Genomic DNA, 24,922 nt, shown 5'->3' on the forward strand with positions numbered 1-24,922 from the left:
TCAGAGCCAAAAACATATTCTACTTTGCTATAGTCTCTGTATCTAAGGAAGTGCCAATTCAATTGCAATTTGAACACATAGGAACAAAAATATTATATAATTTCCTCATTTAATTCTCTAATAATTTAAAATTTCCTTGTAGTATGTTTCTCGGTAGCAGAAATAGAAGTAGAAAGCCCTCAATCCCAAATGATGAATGGGGTAAGGTTTCATTGACTCTATGGCTCAGTCTTTGGTTAATTTATCTTGGTTTATCTTCTGTATAAATAAGTATTATTACTTGGAAATAACTATTCTACATGCCTTTTTATAATACTTTTGAATATATGCCTCACAAATTTGGGCAGTATTCCATTCATTAAATTTAAAGATAAATTTTTACTGCAATGAAAGCTTTCTTAAAATAACTTGCAAACATATAGCATTATTCAGGGGGCTGACAGATGTGGGGGTGGGTTTATGTAAACTTTGGAAAAAAATTCAAATACTTTCCCTAATAGATTAGAATAGGTAAAGTGAGGAAGCTGGGAAATGGAGGGCATTAAAACCGTTATCCGGAGTTAATCAATTTTAGGCAATCACTGGAAATCATTACGCTAAACAAAGAAATGATCAAAATGATGTCTGAATTAGATGACTCTTAAAAAATGATTCTTATACATAAATATGTATAAGATACATGTTCCTATCTTGTGAAAGTGAAAGAAATTTTCATTTAAAAGTAAAGAGCTGACGAGTGACATTAGCATAATGGTTCAATAGGAAGTCTAACACACTGCTTCAGTAGAAATTCAAAAATAAATTCCCTTTGTGAGAAATCAGAAACTAACTGAAAGGTTCTTACAGCCCAAGAGAAGGCAAAACCAGATGCACTGAAGCTGGCAGTAAGATTTGGGACAACCTCCTGCAAAAGCTGGAGAGCCTGCCCCCCAGTGCAACACTTATGATCCAGAAGAGCTCCCAGCTTCACCCAAGGGAAAGGAGCCATTGGTTCACATATTCACCAGTCCAACTTTTCCAAAAGGCCTTCTCAGAAGACTGGCTCTTGTCTTGCCAATCTTGGAGCTCTGATGATTCTAGTACAGTCTAGTTCTTTAGAATGAATAAAGGTGGTGGCTTGGGCTGGCAGATGCCAGTGATCCTCCCTTCTGCTGAGTACAGAGCAAATTAAAATTCCCAACCCTTTCCACAGTTTGTCGACCGTGGCCATTGCTGCTATAAACATTGGGGTATAGAGAGCCGTTCTTTTCACTGGGTGTGGAGCAAAAACAATGAATACTGTTATGCTGAAAATAAATTTAAAAAATTAATAAAAAAAAATTCCCAACTCTTAGTCTACCCCTGCCCCCAAAGAGGAAAAGAGTTTATTCATGCATTCAGCACCTCAGCTTTTTAAGAATTGGCATGTGTCTTGTCAGTCCTGGAGCCTGGGTAAGGAAAAAGTTCATAGAGGCGCAGAGAATATCTGCTGGACTGATCGGTGAGGGTCTTTCCTGTTTAGGGCCAGTATGTGAAGACTGAGAGAGCCAACACACACCAACAAAGTCCAAATGGAAATTTCATAACTAAAAAATACAATAACTAGAATAAAAAGCTCAGCAGATGGACTCAAGAGTTGAAGGGAGGAGAGAAAGGAAAGTATCAATGAACTAAGAAACAGAAATAGAAATAACCCCATGAACAACACAGAAAACTGACAAAACAAAACAAAACAAAACAAAAGGAATAATTTCAGAGACCTGTAGGAATATAAAAACAACCTAAGAGAGCACCTGGATGGCTCACTTGGTTAAGCATCTGACTTCATTCAGCTCAGGTCATGATCTCAGGGTCCTGGGATCAAGCCCCCATCAGGCTTGTCATCAGGCTCCCTGCTCAGCCAGGAGTCTGCTTACCCCCATCCCTCTGCCCCAACCCCCTGTCATGCTCCCACTTGCTCCTTTATCTCTCTCAAAAACAACAAACAAACAAACACAAAATCTAACACTTGTGTCCCAGAAGAAGAGAAAGAGACTATGGTTAAAAAGACAATCATATCAAAAAATGGGCAGAAGTTATGAACAGACACTTCTCCAATGAAGACATACAAATGGCTATCAGACACATGAAAAAATGTTCATCATCACTAGCCATCAGGGAGATTCAAATTAAAACCACATTGAGATATCACCTTACACCAGTTAGATTGGCCAAAATTAACAAGACAGGAAACATGTGTTGGAGGGGATGTGGAAAAAGGGGAACCCTCTTACACTGTTGGTGGGAATGCAAGTTGGTGCAGCCTCTTTGGAGAACAGTGTGGAGATTCCTCAAGAAATTAAAAATAGAACTTCCCAGGGTCCCTGGGTGGCTCAGTGGGTTAAGCCGCTGCCTTCAGCTCGGGTCATGATCTCGGGGTCCTGGGATCGAGTCCCGCATCAGGCTCTCTGCTCGGCAGGGAGCCTGCTTCCTCCTCTCTCTCTCTCTCTCTCTGCCTCTCTGCCTACTTGTGATCTCTGTCTGTCAAATAAATAAATAAAATCTTTAAAAAAAATATTACTTCCCTATGACCCTGCAATTGCACTCCTGGGTATTTACCCCAAAGATACAGATGTAGTGAAAAGAAGGGCCATCTGTACCCCAATGTCTATAGCAGCAATGGCCACGGTCGTCAAACTGTGGAAAGAACCAAGATGGCCTTCAATGGACGAATGGATAAGGAAGATGTGGTCCATATACACTATGGAGTATTATGCCTCCATCAGAAAGGATGAATACCCAACTTTTGTAGCAACATGGACAGGACTGGAAGAGATTATGCTGAGTGAAATAAGTCAAGCAGAGAGAGTCAATTATCATAATGTTTCACTTATTTGTGGAGCATAACAAATAGCATGGAGGACATGGGGAGTTAGAGAGGAGAAGGGAGTTGGGGGATATTGGAAGGGGAGGTGAACCATGAGAGACTATGGACTCTAAAAAACAATCTGAGGGGTTTGAAGTGGCAGCGGGGTGGGAGGTTGGGAGAACCAGGTGGTGGGTATTAGAGAGGGCACAGATTGCATGGAGCACTGGGTGTGGTGCAAAAATAATGAATACTGTTACGCTGAAAATAAATAAAAAATAAATTAAAAAAAAACAAAGGACAAATGATGAAGTAGCTTTTAACATGAGACTTTTTTTTTAAAGATTTTATTTATTTATTTGACAGAGATCACAAGTAGGCAGAGAGACAGAGAGAGAGGGGAAAGCAGGCTGAGAGCCCAATGCAGGACTCAATCCCAGACCCTGAGATCATGACCTGAGCCAAAGGCAGAGGCTTAACCCACTGAGCCACCCAGGTGCCCCAACAGGAGACTTTTTATCTAAGTATAATAGAAAATCTTTCCTTTGGATGAATTTTCCCTTCTCTGAGAAATCTTTTAGGAAGAAACAAAAAGCGTATCTTTCTTCTTTAGCATATGAATATATGAAAGGAAATATAAACAATAAGCCTTATCTTTTATTTTTTAATCTTGCTGAAAAATATTTAATTGTTTGTATAAAAAATAAAATCACTGCAAGGAAAAATTTTTTAAAACCTGGATTGTAGTTATAGTTATATGTTTGTAAATTTCATAAAAATTGCACAGGTGAATTTTATGTATGTAAATTGTACATCAATAGAATTGTTTTTAGAAATGCTCTAAAACAAAGGCAAACCAAACCAATGTTTCATTTAAACAAGTCCTTTACAAAAAATTAAAAATCATGGACACCTAGGTGACTCAGCTCAGGTTGTGATCCCAGGGTCCTGGAATAGAGTCCCGCACCATCCCATCAATGGGCTCCTTGTTCAGTGGGGAGCCTACTTCTCTCTCTGCCTGTCGCTCCCCTTGCTTGTGCTGTCTTTTTCTCTTTCTCTCTTTCTCACAAATAAAGGAAAAAAGTATAAAAAAAAATAAAATTACCCATCAATTACTAAGAATGTAGCTAATTACCTATCTCATCTCATTTCCTTACTATTACTCCACATTTATGTAGTACTTTACAGTTTTTAAAATCCACATAACAACTCTGGGAGGTAAGCAAGTTAGCTATTATTACCTTGACAGGGCAAGTCTTTAACAAACTGGCAAATGGCTTGCCTGAGAATTTCAAGACTATTAAGTATCTATCCAAAAAGCAAACTCAGTTCAGTCGAACCTAACTCTTTTCAACCTGTTTCTTTCCTCCAAATCATTTTAAAATAAACTTCCCACTTACCATCATATTCAGGAGGACTTTGCTCCATGGAAAGAGCATTCATAAAGTCATCTAAGTTCACCATTCCACTTTCTGTAAAATAAAGAGTTGGATTATGCATTATTATGTTTTTGCATAAACGGTGAATTTGTTTTTTAATACAACTAAGAATTACTTCCCCTTCACTTCATCATCATCCTATTGAGTCTTCATATTTTGTTTCCCTAGATGAGTCTTTCTAAATTAGGTCAGTTCATTTCAACAATTACTTAACAATTTTTAAATCTATGATTAAGTGCAATGGACTGAGTTAGGTACTCAGTTGTTGATAGATATAGGAAAAAGGAAAAGTGCCCATACAGATGGACCATGAGAAATTAGTGTCTATTTCATACCATCATGAAAACCCACTCAATATGCTTCCCATTAAGACACCTTGACAATACTAACCACTCCTTACAGACCCAAGTGTCCCCATCTCTACCTCCTACATCCAGCTGATCCAAATAACTTTCTATTTTTAGGTACAAAGCCTCCACAGTGATCATACCAATCCGGATAAGCAACAGAAAGGGCTCAATAGAGGTGCCTGGGTGGCTCAGTGGGTTAAGCCTCTGCCTTCGGCTTGGGTCATGATCTCGGGGTCTTGAGATCAAGTCCTACATTGGGCTCTCTGCTCAGTGGGGAGCCTGCTTCCCCCTCTCTCTCTGCCTGCCTCTATGCCTACTTGTGATCTCTCTCTGTCCAATAAATAAATCTTTAAAAAAAGAAAAGAAAGGGCTCAATAATTTTAGTAGCACCTATTCCTGAGATTTTTTTTTTTTAAACAAATCTTCTTTTCTATTTACCTTAGCTAGGAAATTTTGCTTAGGTTCTAAGAATTCATTTCTAAGACATTCCCAAGTCAGTCTTTTCCCAAAATGTTGCCTCTGCCTTCTCCTCAACTAAACTTCTGCTATGGGCAGTTCTTAACTAATGATAAAACAACTTCTCTAATACAACAACCCTTCCTGGAAACTTAAACTCTGCCTTGAACTTAGGCTGGTGACTGGGAGATGCCATTTAACATCTTCTAGATGCTAACTGACTGCCTTTTTGTTTAAGAAGCATAGCCCTAAATTCCTAGCTGTAGCACTCCTCCTCCATTTTGGAATCTCTAATGATTTCTTCTTGGATCCTTGGGCTATTTGCTCAGAGATTTTTGTACCCTTTGGATATTGTAGTTTTATTGCCTAAACCTCCCTACAACTGGATCAGACTTCCAAAGTACATGTTCCAAACTAGAAGGTATAGCTAAGAGATAGTCATGGAGTCCCACATAAACAATTGAGATATAAAAAGGCCTAGCTCCTCCAAACCAATCCATTAGGTCAGACTTTCCAGCAACTTTTTAAAAAATACTATTTTCCATTTTTGTATCTGTTCTTTTAGAATCTTCTTTAGCATGGCCCATTCTGCTCCATTATTAGTTGAATGAACTTATTCCATCATTTAATACTATCCATAAAACTACCTAATTTTCTCAAGAAGTTTGGCATTATCAGTCTCACCATTCTGAGTAGTATCTGTCACAATCTTCTTGAGCTCTTTGTCTGATAAAGTAATTCCTAGTGAAGGCAAAATGGACTGAAGTTCTTCTGCAGCAATGTAATTCTCTTGGAGTTTATGGATAGCTTCACAGATGTTTTCTAAATGTACAAAATGTAAAGTACTATTCAGCTACAGGATTTATGTGTCTTAAGCAACAATTAGCACCCAAAATCTTTATCTAGTAATCAAAAAGCAAGTTTTATCTACTTATTATTTCACAGGACTGCTTTTTCTTCATATTCCTGTTGTAAATATTTCCCTTGTAGTTCAAACAGAAAACAATCTTGAAAATTCTATAAGCATTTATGAACTATTTGCTTGGAGGAACAACCTGTTCAAGTTGCTCAGCCAATGCTTCTTGGTTCTGATTAAAATATAATATATGAGTTCAAGAGATCATAACACTAATGTGTTCAAATTCTAGGATTCCAAGCAAAAAATGAGATTCTGTGCCCTTCCCATCACTTTATTATTTTCTTCTTGTTTTTTTTAATTATGTTACATTAGTCACCATATAGTACATCAGTAGTTTTTGATATAGTGTCCTGTGATTCATTGTTTGTGTATAATGCTCAGTGCTCCACTGGTCTACCATACTTTCCGTTCACAATCTTCAAAATCGTTAACATTTTAGAAGCAGATATGCATGGCCATGATGGGCCCCCTGATATCCTGCACTGAGATGGGCACAATATCACTTTAGTGATATTCCAGCCAAAAATGTATAACCTGAACTTATTCATGAATAAATACAAGGAAAAATCCAAATGAGGGACATTATACAAAATAACTAGTCAATACTCTTCAAAAGTGCCATGGTCATGAAATTATCCCAGATATGAGGAGACTTAGGATACATGACAATTAAATGTAATCTGAGATCCTGAATAAAACCTTGAACCAGATATCTCATGAAACAAACTGAGGGTTGCTGGGGGAGGGGAGAGGGAATGGGCGGCTGGGTTATGGACATTAGGGAGGGTATGTGCTATGGTGAGTGCTATGAAATGTCTAGCCTGATGATTCACAGATCTGTACCCCTGGGGCAAATAATACATTGTATGTCAATTTTTTAAAAAGAACATTTATGGAACAAATGAAAAAAATCAAATAAGGTCTTCAGAGTAGTTAGTAATATTATATCAGTGTTAATTTCCTTGTTCAGTGCATTAACACCTGGGAAAACTAGATGAAGACTATATAAAAATGTCTTTACCTTTGTGTAATTATGATTTGAAAATTATTTTTAAATGAAAAGTTAATAATTTTTAAAATGTAAATCAAGTGACAGTCACATTTCATAGACGTTCAATTATCATCAGTTTATTTTGGAAGTCATACCATATTTCACACTTCTCTATACACAGAACATGAAGCATGGCAATGGTAGGTGATTTGATTTTAGTGACACCAGGAAGATAAATAACCACTTTCTTCCACAGTCCTCTATTCACTGGGTAAATGCTTACTATTCCATTATTCCTTTAACTCTAGGCTATTTCTTTAACTCAGGCTAACACATTTCATAGGTTTTTAATTCTTCCTGGAATATAAAGAACTCAGAAATAGGAATGAGGCACAGAGTAATAGTAGGGCATAGGTAAAGGACTCAAACAAACATCGTTGTGCCTCCTTAATAGAGAACACTCCCTTTCCAACTGAGTTATTGAAAACATGCATTACTGTGTATGAATCATTAATATTTCACTAAGCACTCATTTTAACAATTACACATAATATGAAGTGCAATAAAAAGGTCACTATGTTTCTTTAAAGAAAATAAACATAACTTAAGTAACTTCAGTCAAGGACTACAGGAAGGAGTATTTAATTAAGTTCTATATGCAGTATTTCTGTGATAGAGGTATCACAGAAGTACAAAAACATGTATCATTTGGGAAATCTTATCTTTTTTTTTAAAATTTTTTATTTTATAAACATATATTTTTATCCCCAGGGGTACAGGTCTGTGTTTTTAAGCCTTACTTATCTTTGAGGAAGACTATAAAGCCCAGGGCAGCTGAGATGTATAATATTAATTTTCTCTTGATATTCCCACATCCATAGGAAATAATATCTGAAGCATTATCTTATCATATGGGATATGGATACCATAGCTTTAAATTACAGAACCTGAGCAAATTTTTCACATAGACTTCCTACTTTCCAAAAGAAAACAGGCCTTCTATTTTCTAGGGAACTTGAGTCAGTCCGGTTAATTTCTGAGTAAGCTTCTTGGTCAAAGTTAGGAATCTGAAAAAGGGAGCATCTGGAAAAGCACAACAGTCAAAACCACAGTGTTATATGCATTGGCCTAATAGACCAGAAGGGGCAGTTACTCAAAAGTACTGACAACTGAAATGCATACAACTATCTAATAACTGATTAATTCAGCTCATTTCTTTGATAACTCAAGAACTCAAGGACCTAGATTTTGACTTACATATAAGATACTGACCCAGAGCATTCATTGCAGTTTTTTCCTTTGATGAAACCTGTTTTAGGGGGCTAGAATGCCTTCTCACATCTGGCTTCTGAAGTCTGGGGATCCTAAATATATCACTTTTATCCAGAGACTTTTTGAGGCTTGTAATCCTCTTCAGGTTATGTGGTATAGACTTTGAGTCATGAATTTCAATCTTCTCTGAATGTTTCTTAAAGTTTATGCCATCCTTTGAATATAGTTCCTGGAATCCTATATTGCTGCTATCAATCCCACTTGGGAATTTTTTTATTTGCAAAGGATTTTTTGATCTTTTATATTCAAGGTAATCATTATCCTCCATAATTTTATGATATTGGAGGTTTTTTCCATTTAACTTCGGGAATAATGATGGTTCAAATAGTCTGGAAGATAAAGCACTTTTCTTCTTATACTGTAGATAGCATTCTGAAATATTTGATAACTTTCTGTTAGAAGTAGATTCATCCAAGGCTGACCATTCCATAATTGCTAAGCAAGAGAAACGTAGTTAATTATTTCATTTACCTGCAAAATTTGAAATAGCTTTTTTTTAAATAACTAAGACCTCATTGAAGCTCTTCAACAAATTATCAGTTGCTTAAATATAAAATAAATATGTTTAAAAAATTACAGAGGTAATAACCAAAAGGCTGAACTATTAACTAGGTTAAATATACTCTTCTGGTTTAATAGATTTAAGTTTCTCCATCCAAAGCTATTCAAAGTTACACTAAATCAAAAAGTGACAGCCTCCTAAAGTACATAGTTCTCATTTCCCACTCTTTGTCAGGTTTGAAAGATAATAGGCTGATGTGTCAATATAGCTACAATTCCCTTAGTTATTGGCATACCAAACTAAAAGGAAGTTGTAGTGTGGAAATTTTTATTTATAAAATCAGAATACAAATATTTACTCTTCTAAAGATTCTCAGTACTTGTGGGGGGAAAATAACTGTATATAAAATAACATTTCTAGAAAAAATTAATATAATATCTCACTAGGGCTTCATTTATAAAGTTCACCTGATGGCTCAGAATAGTATGTCACATTTGAATAACACATTTTAAAGAACTTCAAATGTTATACTACTTGGTCATCAAAACAACTCTATGAGATCATCAAGTAAAGTCAAAGAAAAACAAGAAACTTCAACATAGTAGCAGTAATCTTGACTAAGAAGTCATTTTACCTAGAAAAATTAAAACTTCACTTAGAAAAATTAAAATTAAAATTAAAACTTTAGTGTGTTTTAAAATGAAAAATGAAAATATTTGGATTTTCAATGTCTGGAAATCTTTTTTGAAATTAATTCGTTTTTTTAAATTGACATATAACATTGTATTAGTTGTAGGTGTAAAAAGTTTAGAAAACTTTAAAGATGGTGACATGGATCTCTAAGTTCTATCAAAAAGAAATAGGCTAGTGAATGGATAAAAAAAAAAGTCTGACACTTCTGCTTTGGGCTAAGACACTGCAATAGAGACCAACTTTACCCTCAAAACTTAAATAACTAAAAAATTGGACAATTTATGTGGGATGAAAATGTTTTTATACATTGGACAATAAGTAGCACAGGACTAAATAATCCTCTAAAGAAGGGAAACAAGCTAGAAACCCTACAACTGTACCAGCTTACTGACTGGAAGTAGTTTCCATGTCATAGCATAAGAGAGTAAAACCTGAACAGAGCATGCTGGTCTGAATGAGTAGAGGAAAGAGAGATAAGATAAGAGAGATATGAGGAAGGCTAAAGAATCTAGAATATGGGAGTAGAGTGCCAAAGAAGAAAGAACTGCTGAGTTCTGGAGATTAGCATTAACTCTTTGGCTGGGTATTAATCTGCACATACATGAGAAGATATTACCCAAGGACAAGGAGAGAATTACCAGAAAATTGTAGTTAGGACAATTCCTGTAGCTCCCTGAGAACTGAGAATGATTTCTGATCCCATCAACCAGAGAAGAAAGATCATATAATACATGGGGCCTCCAGTAGACTCATCTGAAGAATGCTGCCTTAGTAGTAGAGCTAAGTTAGCCTAAAAGCAGCTATGTGATCATCATTAAAAAGCTTTAAAAAGCAAGCTTCAAAAGGACCAAACTGATTCCAAGTAATTCAGCTGCATCAGAACCAAATCTAACATTATTTAAAGGAGCTCTAGGAGACTATAAAGCACCAAGTAAATTGTGAAGGGAGAGCAGCTCAGGAAAGTAACTTCATAACACTGGGTTCACCCTGAGCTACTGGATTTGATACTAAACAGTATACCATAAATTCTGAGAACTGAACTCCAGGATAAACCACCATCTAGGTCCCAGGTGGGCTACTGGATGTCCCACATATCTGAATAGTACTGTAAAGGCTGTGAAAAACAAACTGACATTGAAACTACTAAACATAGAAAACTGATTGAAACTTGTAGCCTGAACCAAACTGAAATTTCTACAAAAACAAGTCAACATTTTCCATAGGAGTTAAGATCCACAGTCTCATAACTTAATATTCAAAATGTCCATGATATTAATTCAAATCACTTCATATATGAAGAACCGAGAAAATCTCAATCTGCTTTGGAAAAGACAATCAATAGATGCCAACACAACCAAGATGACAAAGATGTTGGAACTTTTGATAAAGACTTCAAAGCAACTATTATAAAAATGCTCCAACATACAAAGAAAAACATTTTTGAAATTAATAGAAAGAAAATGACATAAAAGACATAAAGAGGAATCAAATGGTAATTTTAAAGCTCAAAAATATAATAACAAAAGGAAAAAAAGAAAAAAACTTACCAGACAGGCTCAATAGTAGAATGGAATCATTAGAGGAAGAGTTTATAAATTTGAAGATAGATCAATAGAAATTATCTGAACAACCAGAGGAAAAAAAGAATGATCAGAGTCTCAAACACCTGTGGGGCAATATGAAAGAGGGCTGACATTTGTGTCAGTGGAGTCTCAGAAGGACAGGAAAAAGTGTGATGGAGAACAAATATTTGAAGTTATAGTGGCCAAAAAACCCCTACAAATTTGGCAAAAAGATTCAAGCAGCACCATGTATCTCAATAGAATAAACTCAAAAAATCTACTCCGAAACAAATCAAATCAAGCTGCCAAAAACTAAAGACAAGTACCTTGAAAGCAACTAGAGAAAAACAATTCATTTTATGATTTGAATAATATCAGATTTCTCATCAGAAATTGTGGAATCCAGAAGTAAAGAAATAAAATTTTATAGTGCTTAAAGAGGGGCATCTGCCTGGCTCAGTCAGTGGAGTATGGGACTCCTGATCTCAGAATTGTACATTCATGCCTCACATTAGGTATAGAAATTGCTTAAAAATAAAATCTTTTTTTAAAAAAGATTTTATTTAATTATTTGACAGAGATTACAAGTAGGTGGAGAGGCAGGCAGAGAGAGAGGAGGAAGCAGGCTCCCTGCTGAGCAGAGAGCCTGATGTGGGGCTAGATCCCAGGATCGTGAGACCATGACCTGAGCCAAAGGCAGAGGCTTTAACCCACTGAGCCACCCAGGTGCCCCCAAAATAAAATCTTTAAAAAAAAATACTGAAAGAAAAAGCTGTAAACCTAGAGTCCTATATCCAATGATAATATCCTTCAGGCATTAAAGAGAATAAAAATATTCTCATATGAAGAAAAACTAAGCTAATTCATTTTTAGTAGATTTACTATTTTAAAAAATTTACTAAAAGAAGTTATTCATGCTGAATGGAAATGATATATACATAAGTTTTTCTTTCTTTACAATTTTGGAATACAGTTTCTTCTAACAGACAGACCGAAATACATACAGAATCTAGTATACTGCCTTGTTGTCTTTACCTACCTGATTATATTCTTTTTTTAAGTCTTTTATAATTTTCATCTTTATAGTTACATTCTATCATTTCAATGTATTTTATTTTTGAATCTATTTTGTATATTATATATCAAGATATATAAAAATTACATAATATAATATATATAATTTTATATGATGTATATTATAATTTATATTTATAATATGAGTTAACATATAAATACATAAAATAAAATATATTATGGATTTATTATATATAATATATAATACATATAATATAATATATAATATAAACACACACACACACACACACACATATATACACACATATCTCCTTTTCCTTCTTTACAATTTTGGGATATAGTTTCTTCTAAAAAACAGACCAAAGCACACACAGAGGATCCAATGTATTGCTCTGTTCTGCTCACCTCTCTCTCTATATTCTTTCTTCCTCTCTCTCTCATATATATATATATATATATATATATACACACATATATATATATGTATATATATATATAAAACTAAACAAACCAGAAGAGACCTGAAACAAACAACATATATATATATACGTTGTTTGATAGGAGGAGAGAGAGACATATATATATATATGTTGTTTGTTTCAGGTCTCTTCTGGTTTGTTTAGTGTATATTTCTCTGGGGCAGTTTTGCCATTTTAGCATTTTGTTCTCTCATTCATCTATTCTTCTCTGGATAGAATGACAACACAAAAAATCTCACCACAAAAAAGAGAACAAGAGGTAGTACCAATTGACAGGGACCTAATTAGTATGGATGTAAGTAAGATGTCAGAAGTAGAGTTCAGAATAATGATTATAAAAGATTAGCTGGGTTTGAAAAAAGCATAGAAGACACTAGAGAATCCCTTTCTGGAGAAATAAAATCTTATCAAGTCAAAATCAAAAAGGATGTTAATAAGATGCAATAAAAAATGGAGGCTCTAACTGCTAGAATAAATGAGGCAGAACAGAGAATTAGTGATATAGAAGACCAAGTGTTGGAGAATAAAGAAGTCAAGAAAAAGAGAGATAAACTACTCAATCACAATGGGAGGATTCAAAAGATAAGTGATATAATCAGGTGAAAGAATATTAGAATAGTTAAGCTCCCATAAGAGGAGGAAAGAGAGAGGGGGGCAGAAGGTATGTTGGAGCAAATTATAGCAGGGAACTTCCCTAATCTGGGGGTGGAAGCAGGCATTCAGGAGGCAAAGATAACACCTCTCGAAAATCAATAAAAATAGATCAATATCTCGACATATAATAGTGAAGCTTGCCAATCTCAGAGACAAAGAAAAAATCCTGAAAGCAGCTCAGGACAAGAGGTCCATAACCTACAAAGGTAGAAACATTAGGCTGGCAGCAGACATATCCACAGAGACATAGCAGGCCAAAAAGGACTGGCATGATATATTCAGGGTGCTAAATAATAAAAATATGCAGCTAAGAATACTTGATCCAGGGGGGTGAGGGGAGTTAGATGGTGGAGGAGTAGGAGACTGAAATATCATCAGGTCCCAGGAGTTCAGCTAGGTAGTTATCAAATCATTCTGAACACCTACAAACTCAACAGGAGATAGAAGAGAAGAGCAGCAATTCTAGGAACAGAAAATTGACTACTTTCCAGAAGGTAGGACATGTGGAGAAGTGAATGTGAAGCAATGGGAAGACAGACCACAGGGGGAGGAGCTGGCTCAGAGCAAGTGAGAGAGCAGCAGAGCACAAAATAGGAACTCTTAGAAGTCTGCTCCACTGAGGGATGTCGCTCCAGAGGCTAAAAGTGGGGTGGAGTCCTCACAGGGACAGTGTGGTGTCAGGACCCCCAGGGTCACTGAAAGACTGGGGGTGCCTGAGTGTGGCAGAGCTCATGGGTATTGGAGCAGGGAAGCTGGCTGCAGAGACAGAACCCAGGAGTGCGCTCTCAGCTCAGTGTTACCTTAAACCATGATCCAAGGCACAGTTAGACCACTGATGTTCAAGCAGGGACCCCACAAGTGGAGGTTCCAGTGAGAGCCCCTCTTCCTCCAGCATGGGAACATGCAGCAGGAAATTGTTGGGTTTGGAGTCCAAACAGGGCCATGCACCAGAGATAGAAACTCTCATTCACAGGCTCAGTGAGCTCAAAGTAGGGCCAGAGACCAGGGAGATGGGATTGATTGACTGCTTTTCTCTGAGGGCGCACTGAGGAGTGGGGCCCTGAGCTCTTGGTTCCTACGGGCCAGAGATTTGGAGGCCGCCATCTTCATTCCCATCCTCCAAAGCTGTAAGAAAAGTGTTCAGGGGACAAAAGCTACTGAGAGTGAACCCAAGCAGATTACTTAGTCTGGCCACCGATAAGGACAGTGCAATTCTGCCTTGGGCAAAGACTTCTGAGAAACACTGCAAAAGGCCCATCCCCCAGAAGATCATTAAGAATATCGAGCCAAGACCAAGTTCACCGATCAATGAGAACAGCAGAACTCCCAAGTTAGGAGGAAGCAACATAAATTTATGGTTTTTTTCTCATGATCCTTTAGTCTTTCAAAGTTTAATTTTTTTAATTTAATTTTTTTCTCACTCTATTTTTTTAACCTTTCTTATTTCCTATTTTAACATTTTTAAACTATTTTATCTAATGGACATCAAATGAAAGGTGAGGTGTCAATCCTTGTATCAGATAAATTAGATTTTAAGCCAAAGACTACAATAAGAGATGAGGAAAGACACTATATTATACCTAAAGGGTCTGTCCCACAAGAAGATCTAACAATTTTAAATATCTATATCCCTAACATGGGAACAGACAATGATATAAACCAATTAATAACAAAATCAAAGAAACACATTGACAATGATACAATAATAGTAGGGGACTTTAACACCTGCCTCACCAAAACGGACAGATCATCTAAGTAAATGATCAACAAGGAAATAAAGGCCTTAAATGACACACTGGACCAGATGGACATCACAGATATATTCAGAACATTCCATCCCAAAGCAACAGAATACATATTCTTCTCTAGTGCACATGAAACATTTTCCAGAAGATCACATCCTAGGTCACAATTCAGGTCTCAACTGTTATCAAAAGATTGGGAAATTTCCCTGCATATTTTCAGACCACAATATTCAAATTAGAACTCAATCACAAGAGGAAACTTAGAAAGAACTCAAATACATACCGGCTAAAGAGCATCTTACTAAAGAATGAATGGGTCAATCAGGAAATTAAAGAATTTTTTAAAAAATTCATGGCAACATGAATGAAAATGATAATGAAAACACAACTGTTCAAAATCTTTGGGAAACAGCAAAGGCTGTCCTGAGAGGAAAATATATAGCAATACAAGCCTTTCTAAAGAAACAAGAAAGGTCTCAAGTACACAACCTAACCCTACACCTAAAGGAGCTGGAGAAAGAACAGCAAAGAAAAGCCTAAACCCAGCGGGGGAAAAGAAATCATAAAGATCAGAGCAGAAATCAATGAAATTGAAACCAAAAGAACAGTAACAAATCAACGAAACTGAGAGCTGGTTCTTTGAAAGAATTAATAAGATTGATAAATCCCTGGCCAGACTTATCAAAAAGAAGAGAAAAGACCCAAATAAATAAAATCATGAATCAAAGAGGAGAGATCACAACAAACACCAAAGAAATACAAACAATTATAAGAACATATTATGGGTAACTCTACCCCAGCAAATTTGACAATCGGGAAGAAATGGATGCAATCCTAGAGACATATAAACTAACAAAACTGAACCAGTAAGAAATATAAAACCTGAACACAGCTATAACCAGTAAGGAGATTGAAGCAGTCAGCAAAAATCTCCCAGCGAACAAGAGCCCAGGACCAGACGGCTTCCCAGGGGACTTCTACCAAATATCTAAAGAAGAATTGATACCTATTCTCCTGATACCTATTCTCCAAAAAATAGAAATGGAAGGGAAGCTAACAAACTCATTTTTTAGTCCAGCATTGCCTTGATCCCAAAACCAAAGACCCCATCAAAAAGGAGAATTACAGACCAATATACTTGATTAATATGGATGCAAAATTTCTCACCAAAATACTAGCCAATAGATTCCAACACTACATTAAAAGGATTATTCACAATAATGAAATGGGATTTATTCCTGGGCTGCAAGCTTGGTTCAACATCCGGAAATCAATCAATGTGATACAATACATTAATAGAAGAAAAACAAGAATCATATGATACTCTGAATAGATGCTGAAAAGGCATTTGACAAAGTACAGCATCCTTTCTTGATCAAAATTCTTCAAAGTATAAGGATAGAGGGTACAAACCTCAATATCATCAAAGTCATCTATGAAAAACCCACAGCAAATATCATTTTCAATGAGGAAAAACTGAAAGCTTTTCTCCTAAGGTCAAGAACACAGCAGGGATGTCCACTATCACCACTGCTATTCAACGTAGTAACAGAAGTCCTAGCCTCAGCAATCAGACAACAAAAAGAAACTAAAAGCATCCAAATTGGAAAAGAAGTCAAACTCTCGCTCTTTGCAGATAAAATGATATTTTATGTTGAAAACCCAAAAGACTGCATTCCAAAACTGCTAGAACTCATACAGGAATTTAGTAAAGTGTGAGAATATAAAATCAGTGCACAGAAATCAGTTGCATCTCCATACACCGACATCAAGACAGAAGAAAGAGAAATTAAGGAGTCAATCCCATTTACAATTGCACCCAGAACCATAAGATACCTAGGAATAAACCTAACCAAAGACACAACGAATCTGTATTCAGAAAACTATAAAGTACTCATGAAAGAAATTGAAGAAGACACAAAGAAATGGAAAAATGTTCCATGTTCATGGATTACAAGAACAAATATTGTGAAAATGTCTATGATACCTAAAGCAATCTACACATTTAATGCAATTCCTATCAAAATACCATCCATTTTCTTCAAAGAAATAGAAAAAATAATCCTAACATTTATATGGAGTCAGAAAGACCAGGAATAGCTAGAGGAATGTTGAAAAAGAAAAGCAAAGCAGGTGGCATCACAATTCTGGACTTCAAGCTCTATTACAAAGCTGTAATCATCAAGGCATATGATACTGGCACAAAAACAGACACATAGATTGAAGGACAGAACAAAGAGCCCAGACATGGACCCTCAACTCTATGCTCAACAAATATTCGACAAAGCAGGAAAGAATGTCCAATGGGGAAGAAAAAAAAAAACAGTCTCTTCAACAAATGGTGTTGGGAAAATTGGACAGCCACATGTAGAAGAATGAAATTGGGCCATTTCCTTACACCACACACAAAAAATGACTCAAAATGGATGAAAGACCTCAATGTGAGACAGGAATCCATCAAAATCCTTGAGAACACAGGCAACAACCTCTTCGACCTCAGCAGCAGCAACTTCTTCCTAGAAACATCACCAAAGGCAAGGGAAGCAAGAGTAAAAATGAACTACTGGGACTTCATCATGATCAAAATCCTTTGCACAGCAAAGGAAATAGTCAACAAAACCAAAAGACAGCTGACAGAATGGGAGAAGATATTCACAAATGACATACCAGATAAAGGGCTAGTATCCAAAATCTATGAAGAACTTATCAAACTCAACACCCAAAGAATAAATAATCCAATCCAGAAATGGGCAGAAGACATGAACAGACATTTCTGCAAAGAAGACATCTGGATAGCCAACAGACACATGAAAAAGTGCTCCACATCACTCAGCATCATGGAAATACAAATCAAAATCACAGTGAGATACCACTTCACACAAGTCAGAATGGCTAAAATTAACAAGTCAGGAAATGACAGATGTTGGCAAGGATGTGGAGAAAAGGGAACCTTCCTACACTGTTGGTGGGAATGCAAGCTGGTGCAGCCACTCTCGAAAATAGCATGGAGGTTCCTCAAAAAGTTGAAAATAGAGGTACCCTATGACCCAGCAATTGCACTACTGAGTATGTACCCTAAAGATACAAATGTAGTGATCTGAAGGGGCACATGCATCCAAGTGTTTATAGCAGCACTGTCCACAATAGCCAAACTATGGAAAGAACCTAAATGTCCATCAACAGATGAATGAATAAAGAAGATGTGGTATATATATACAATGGGATACTATGCAGCCATTAAAGGAAATGAAATCTTGCCATCTGCAATAACATGGATGGAACTAGAGGGTATTATGCTTAGTGAAATAGATCAATCAGAGAAAGACAATTATCATATGATCTCTCTGATACGAGGAATTTGAGAGGCAGGCCGAGGGTTATGGGGGGTAGCAAGGGAAAAAATGAAACAAGATGGGATCAGGAGAGAGACAAACCATAAGAGACTCTTAATCTCATAAAACAAAGTGCGGGTTGCTGGAGGGTGGGGGGTAGGGATAGGGTAGCTGGATTATGGACATTGGGGAGGGTGTTTTCTATGGTCAGTGCTGTGAAATGTGTAGGACTGATGATTCACAGACCTGTATCCCTGGGGCAAATAATACATTATATGTTAATAAAAATAATTTAATTTAAAAAATCAAGCATATAGGGGTGCCTGGGTGAGTCAGTCAATTAAGCATTTGTTGGACTCTTGATTTCACCTCAGGTCATGATCTCAAGGTCATGAGACTGAGCCCCACACATTGGGCTCCATGCTGGGTATGCAGGCTGCTTAGGATTCTCTCTCTCTCTTCCTCTGCCCTCCCCCACATCTCCCTTTTAAATTAAATAAGTGAATAAATAAATAAATATATTTAAGATCAAGCAAATAAATTAAAAAGACAATTATTAATTCAAAGAGGGAAAAATTTTCTGAGGAAAATAAAAGTAACCACAAGATACTATATAGCTCAGCTATGAACAGTGTTCACATAAACCTACTAGCATAAATTCTGAATTAAAACTTAATCAAATTTCCATGTAACTATATTGGGAGTGTGGATAGGTATGGGAAGAGTAAGTGGATATGGTGAAGATAAGGAAGATAAAACAGCTAAATCCTTATTTTTCATAATTAGGAAATTTACTACATCTACCCCAAATTTTAAAAATCAACAAGTAAAATTACAACATGTTTTTTATTGTCATGAAGACAAATGTCAAGTAATCTTCTAAAATATTTAAAATGTTTGCCTCTGGAGAAGCTGAGGAAATGAACAGATCAGAGACCGTTTTATTTGCTGTAAGCTTATTACAACTGTATAATCCTTAAAATTATATACATAGATAATATTGGTCAAAAGATACTTGAACAAATTAGAGAAAGAATAAGGAATGACAAGATGTATAATAGGAAGAGATTTAAAAAGTACTTAATGAAGAAAAACTGAACTAAATCATGAATGACAGTGAAGAATATACTAAAAATGTTTAACTGTCAGTATCAGGATGTTCAAATGACCCAAGATTTGCAAATTAAATATCTTTTTTCAGTGTTACTATTTTGTTTTAAAGTTTACTTTGTATTAAAAAAAAATACTAAGGGAAAGATAAAAGTAGAAAATTAAGAGATAGTTATGTAACCAATTTTAATTAGGTATATTTAGGATATTAAACCTTACCTCCCTAATTTAAGAGAGCAATGGTTTCAGAGAAGGCTTTAAAACTTGTATGATAAACAAAGCTTATCATAGCAATAAGAGCTCACTTACAAAAACCCTCATACTGGTGCTGTAGTTCATCCAAAGTAAATATAATATCTCTAATATCCACCCTGTGGTTACCTGTAATAGAAAGAATAAGTTCAAATGGTGTCTTTCTTTTTTTGAATATAAATATCACTTCCAACCTATTCTAGTATGAAAATAACAGAGATGTGTGGAATGCGGAGTGGACGGCCAGCTATTATAGGTTTTGAATAATAACTGGAATTGCGAATTAATAATTCAGTACACATTGAAATGTAAGATGAAGACCATTATTTTCTTTTCTCCTTATTAAGAGTTTCCCATCAAAAGAAATTAGTCACCTTTTAAGCCTGAAAGCTAGGTAATCAGGATATTTTTTAAAAAACACTTTTTCTGAGAGTTTACCATAGGCAGAATTTCAAGTTTTAACTCTTGTCTTCCTCACTAGATCATGAACTCTTCAAGAGCAGAGAAGGTGTCATTTGTTTCCCCAATGCCTGGCAAAGTATCTACTTAGCAACACTTAAAAATTATTTTTTAAGACTTTATTTATTTATTCATGAGTGACAGAGAGGCAGACAGAGAGAGAGAGTGGGAGAGAGGCAGAGGCAGAGGGAGAAAGGGAGCCCAATGCAGGACTCATCCTATAACCCTGAGATCATGACCTGAGCCAAAGGCAGATGCTAACCAACCGAGCCACCCAGGAGCCCTTAAAAATTATTTTTTTTTTTGTCTAGCTAATTTTGGCCATTCTAACTGCTGTAAGGTGATATCTCAATGTAGTTTTAATTTGAATCTCCCTAATGACTAGTGATGATGAGCATTTTTTCATGTGTCTGATAGCCATCTGTATGTCTTCATTGGAGAACTGTCTGTTCATATCTTCTGCCCATTTTTTGATATGATTATCTGTTTTGTGTGTTGAGTTTGAGGAGTTCTTTATAGATCCTGGATATCAACCTTTTGTCTGTACTGTCATTTGCAAATATCTTCTCCCATTCCGTGGGTTGCCTCTTTGTTTTCTTGACTGTTTCCTTTGCTGTGCAGAAGCTTTTGATTTTGATGAAGTCACAGAAGTTTATTTTCACTTTTGTCTCCTTTGCCTTTGGAGACATATCTTGAAAGAAGTTGCTGTAGCTGATATCAAAGAGATTACTGCCTAGGTTCTCCTCTAGGATTCTGATGGATTCCTGTCTCACGTTGAGGTCTTTAATCCATTTTGAGTTTATTTTTGTGCACGGTGTAAGAGAATGGTCGAATTTCATTCTTCTACATATAGCTGTCCAGTTTTCCCAGCAGCATTTATTGAAGAGACTCTCTTTTTTCCACTGTGTATTTTTTCCTGTTTTGTCAAAGAGTATTTGCCCATAGAGTTGAGGATCCATATCTGGGCTCTCTACTCTGCTCCACTGGTCTATGTGTCTGTTTTTATGCCAGTACCGTGCTGTCTTGGTGATCACAGCTTTGTAGTAAAGCTTGAAATCAAGCTTTGATGCCCCCAGTTTTATTTTTGTTTTTCAACATTTCCTTAGCGATTCAGGGTTTCTTCTGATTCCATACAAATTTTTGGATTATTTGCTCCAGCTCTTTGAAGAATACCAGTGGAATTTTGATTGGAATGTCATTAAAAGTATAGATTGCTCTAGGCAGTATAGACATTTTAACAATGTTTATTCTTCCGATCCAAGAGCATGGAATGGTCTTCCATCTTTTTGTGTCTTCTTCAATTTCTTTCATGAGTGCTCTATAGTTCCTCGAGTACAGATCCTTTACCTTTTTGGTTAGGTTTATTCCCAGGTATCTTATGGTTCTTGGTGCTATAGTAAATGGAATCGATTCTCTAATTTCCCTTTCTGTATTTTCATTGTTAGTGTATAAGAAAGCTACTGATTTCTGGACATTGACTTTGTATCCTGCCACGTTACTGAATTGCTGTATGAGTTCTAGTAGTTTGGGGGTGGTGTCTTTTGGGTTTTCCATATAAAGAATCATGTCATCTGCATAGAGAGAGTTTGACTTCTTCATTGCCAATTTGGATACCTTTTATTTCTTTGTTGTCGGATTGCTGTTGCTAGGACTTCTAATACTATGTTGAACAAGAGTGGTGAGAGTGGGCATCCTTGTCATGTTCCTGATCTCAACGGGAAGGCTGCAAGCTTTTTCCCATTGAGGATGATATTTGCTGTGACTCTGAAAAACAATCTGAGGGGTTTGAAGCAGTGGGGCGTGGGAGGTTGGGGGAACCAAGTGGTGGGTATTAGAGAGGGCATGGATTGCATGGAGCACTGGGTATAGTGCAAAAATAATGAATACCGTTATGCTGAAAATTAAAAAAAATATTTTTTTAAAGATTTTATTTATTTATTTGACAGAGAGAGAGATCACAAGTAGGCAGATAGGCAGGCAGAGAGAGAGGGGGAAGCAGGCTCCCTGCTGAGCAGACAGCCCGATGCGGAGCTTGATCCCCAGGACCCTGAGATCATGACCGGAGCCCGAGGCAGCAGCTTAACCCACTGAGACAGCCAGGTGCCCCCAAAATTATTTTTGAATGAATAAAACAAACTGAAGGCTGTAAAGAATAATGTAATGTCCACATTGTGGATAGCAGAAAACCATTTATTTAGCATCTTCTATGTGTCCGGCGCTCATAAGTACAGTTTCCTATCATTCCTGCCCTTGCCTTTGTCTAAGACCATTTTCCTTCTTAGACAGTGTATGACAGAGAATGGGTTCAGAGGCAGTGACCTTAAATATGTCATTCCAATTGCGTACATAGGTAGAAAATGCTTTTCCCAATAGTTCTTGCCTCCAAATGTTTGACTTTGCTTGACATCCAAGGTGAAAAAGACCAGGAGCTGACTTCCCTACCTATAAAAACACTAGGTTTATTCTTCAGTCTATGCATAAGAAATCAACTGCTACTCCAATGGAGAAGGACATATTATCTGTAACCGCTCTCCACTTAAAAAACTACCTTCTCTGGAAAGAGGTTCAGTATCAACCAGTGAGAATGCAGTAGCTAACTATAGATTCACTAGCTCTTACTCAAAATTTATTTCGTGCTTCTATACAAAAACAGATCTATCACAAACCTCCCAAACAAATTTAAATTAAATTATCTATTTAAATAGTCCCTGGTGGCCAAAGAAGCATTACAGAATCTGAAATTACTATTCTGGCTCCTATCTGGCTTATCAGAACCTTAATGAATAATTCCTAGATGAGACTGAGGCAATCAGTATAGATATAGACACAATTTATTTCATAAGGTAAGTTCAAAACAGCCTCCCATTCTCATATACGTACTTCAGGAGGAAATTCAACCTAGAAAATATAAATATCTACTGTGAAAAAAAAAATATCCTAATCATCAAGGTCATATTCAGGGCAACATTACTTTGAAGGTGTTAAGTGACTATTAATACTATATTTTCACAATCTTCACAACAGCTCCACAATATAAAAAACCTCCTCTATCAAAAAAAAATACACTAGTCACTACTTTTCACCCAGTTAAATTATCAGATTATTAATCACCATAAGAGAAAAAAACTATTGCACCAAAATATCCTATTTCAAAAACAAAACTACCTGACACTCCCAGAACTCTCGACAAGTTATTTCCCATATTTCTCTTGCCATATCTTAATGAAGCAAATGCTTGTTGGATTTCCTTGCAAATTCCAGTGATGTAATTCTTCCCTCTCATTGTGAATACTCATAAAATGAACATATTCTCCACATACCATTATTACTCAAAAAAAAAAACAAAGAAAATACAAAAACAAGAAGTTAAACAGTACGTATAACAGGGTGTTATGCCTTCTACTAGTTACATCACTCCTTACTTCAAAATTCTGTTACAGAAGAATGCATATCTCCTACCTAGGTAATCCAAGAATTCTGGCATCCTGGGGTCTTTGGCATTCTTTCCTTTAATATTTAAATTAAATAGTTCAGATCCCAGACCATACACGATATGAACATAAATCAGTCATCCCTCCAAAATTTGAGGATTCCTGAGTGGTTTACACTCTTGCAATTGATTTGTATTTCTTCTACTCTCCTGGACTCTCCATCTCACTTACATCATCATATTCTATAGGTGCTATAAGTCTCTCCACCAAAAGCTTACCTAACACAGAACCTATAGATCTTTCTCCTTTGAATCCCACCAACACTACTAACACAAGGCTATTGTACATAACCAACTTTTACTAGATATCTTGCAATTAATTGGAGTATGGAAGTTCTTTATAGTACAACCAGCAATATCAAACTATTGTCCCGAGGCCTATAGTTACTCTCTACTGATTGTAGGACCCCCCCAATCCACTCTTAGCTGCCCTTAATCTTCTTCCTCCAGCTGCCAATTAGCCACTATGGTAATCTAAATTCCTGTTGTTACTTACACAGAGTACTTTACTTTACCTTTTTGCTCAAACTAGGTGTCTCCCAATAGGCTTTAACTTCCATAATCAAACAAACCTATAAAAATGATTTTCCTAGTGAAAAGACAAGGACCTTCCCTGTGAAGAATTTTATCTTAGGTCACAACCAGCTTATCAAAATGACATAGTGAAGAAATCTTGTTCTGTCTGGTTAGAGGAGATGGAGTAAAGGGTGAGACTTATTAACTCATTCAACATATATTTGTTGAGCAGTTAATATGTAATATAAGCACTGTACTAATAGGTACTGAGGATACAATAGTGAGCAAAAAGTAGACATGATATCTGCTTTCCTAGTGCTATTATTTGAGATACATGTCTTAATAAAACAATAAGAAATAAAAATTGCAATTGTGGTTAGGGCTCTGAGAGTGATATGAGAATCTGAGCTCGACAGAGAAGCCATGGAAACATCCCTATAGAGTTGAGTTTAAATCTAAAGTAGAAGTAGGAATTAACTAGGAGGAGCAGAATGTTCCAGGGAAAGAAAAGAACATATGCAAAAGCTATGGCAGGAGGAGGCATGGCATACAACCAAAACTCTGTGAAGGCACAGTAAGCAAAGCAGAATGTGGTCTGCGACAAAGCTGGAGCCCTACTGTAAAGGCCAGATATTGCAAACCCTTGACCACAACATTAAAGGGATCTTCATCCCAATAAGTATTTTTAGATTTTGTGTAGGGAGGGAACATGATAAGATGTGTATTTTTTAAAAAGAAGATTATTCTGACTAAAATGCAAAGGGGGAAAGACCAGATATAGG

The 24,922-nt window shown here is 36.2% G+C and overlaps 1 protein-coding gene across 1 annotated transcript in view; it reads right to left on the reverse strand.

Moving 5' to 3' along the window:
- Window positions 1–24,922, reverse strand: part of EFCAB13 (EF-hand calcium binding domain 13) — a 132,299-nt gene that overhangs the window by 58,722 nt on the left and 48,655 nt on the right. The window contains exons 10-13 of the mRNA XM_059149515.1: window positions 19,733–19,804; window positions 8,252–8,746; window positions 5,754–5,891; window positions 4,225–4,296 (exon numbers count right to left, since the gene is read on the reverse strand). Coding sequence (XP_059005498.1) covers window positions 4,225–4,296; window positions 5,754–5,891; window positions 8,252–8,746; window positions 19,733–19,804 — 777 coding nt within the window. The remainder of the gene's footprint in view (window positions 1–4,224; window positions 4,297–5,753; window positions 5,892–8,251; window positions 8,747–19,732; window positions 19,805–24,922) is intronic.

The sequence above is a fragment of the Mustela lutreola genome, chromosome 15 (assembly GCF_030435805.1).
Source record: "Mustela lutreola isolate mMusLut2 chromosome 15, mMusLut2.pri, whole genome shotgun sequence".
In the NCBI taxonomy this organism is placed as follows: domain Eukaryota; kingdom Metazoa; phylum Chordata; class Mammalia; order Carnivora; family Mustelidae; genus Mustela; species Mustela lutreola.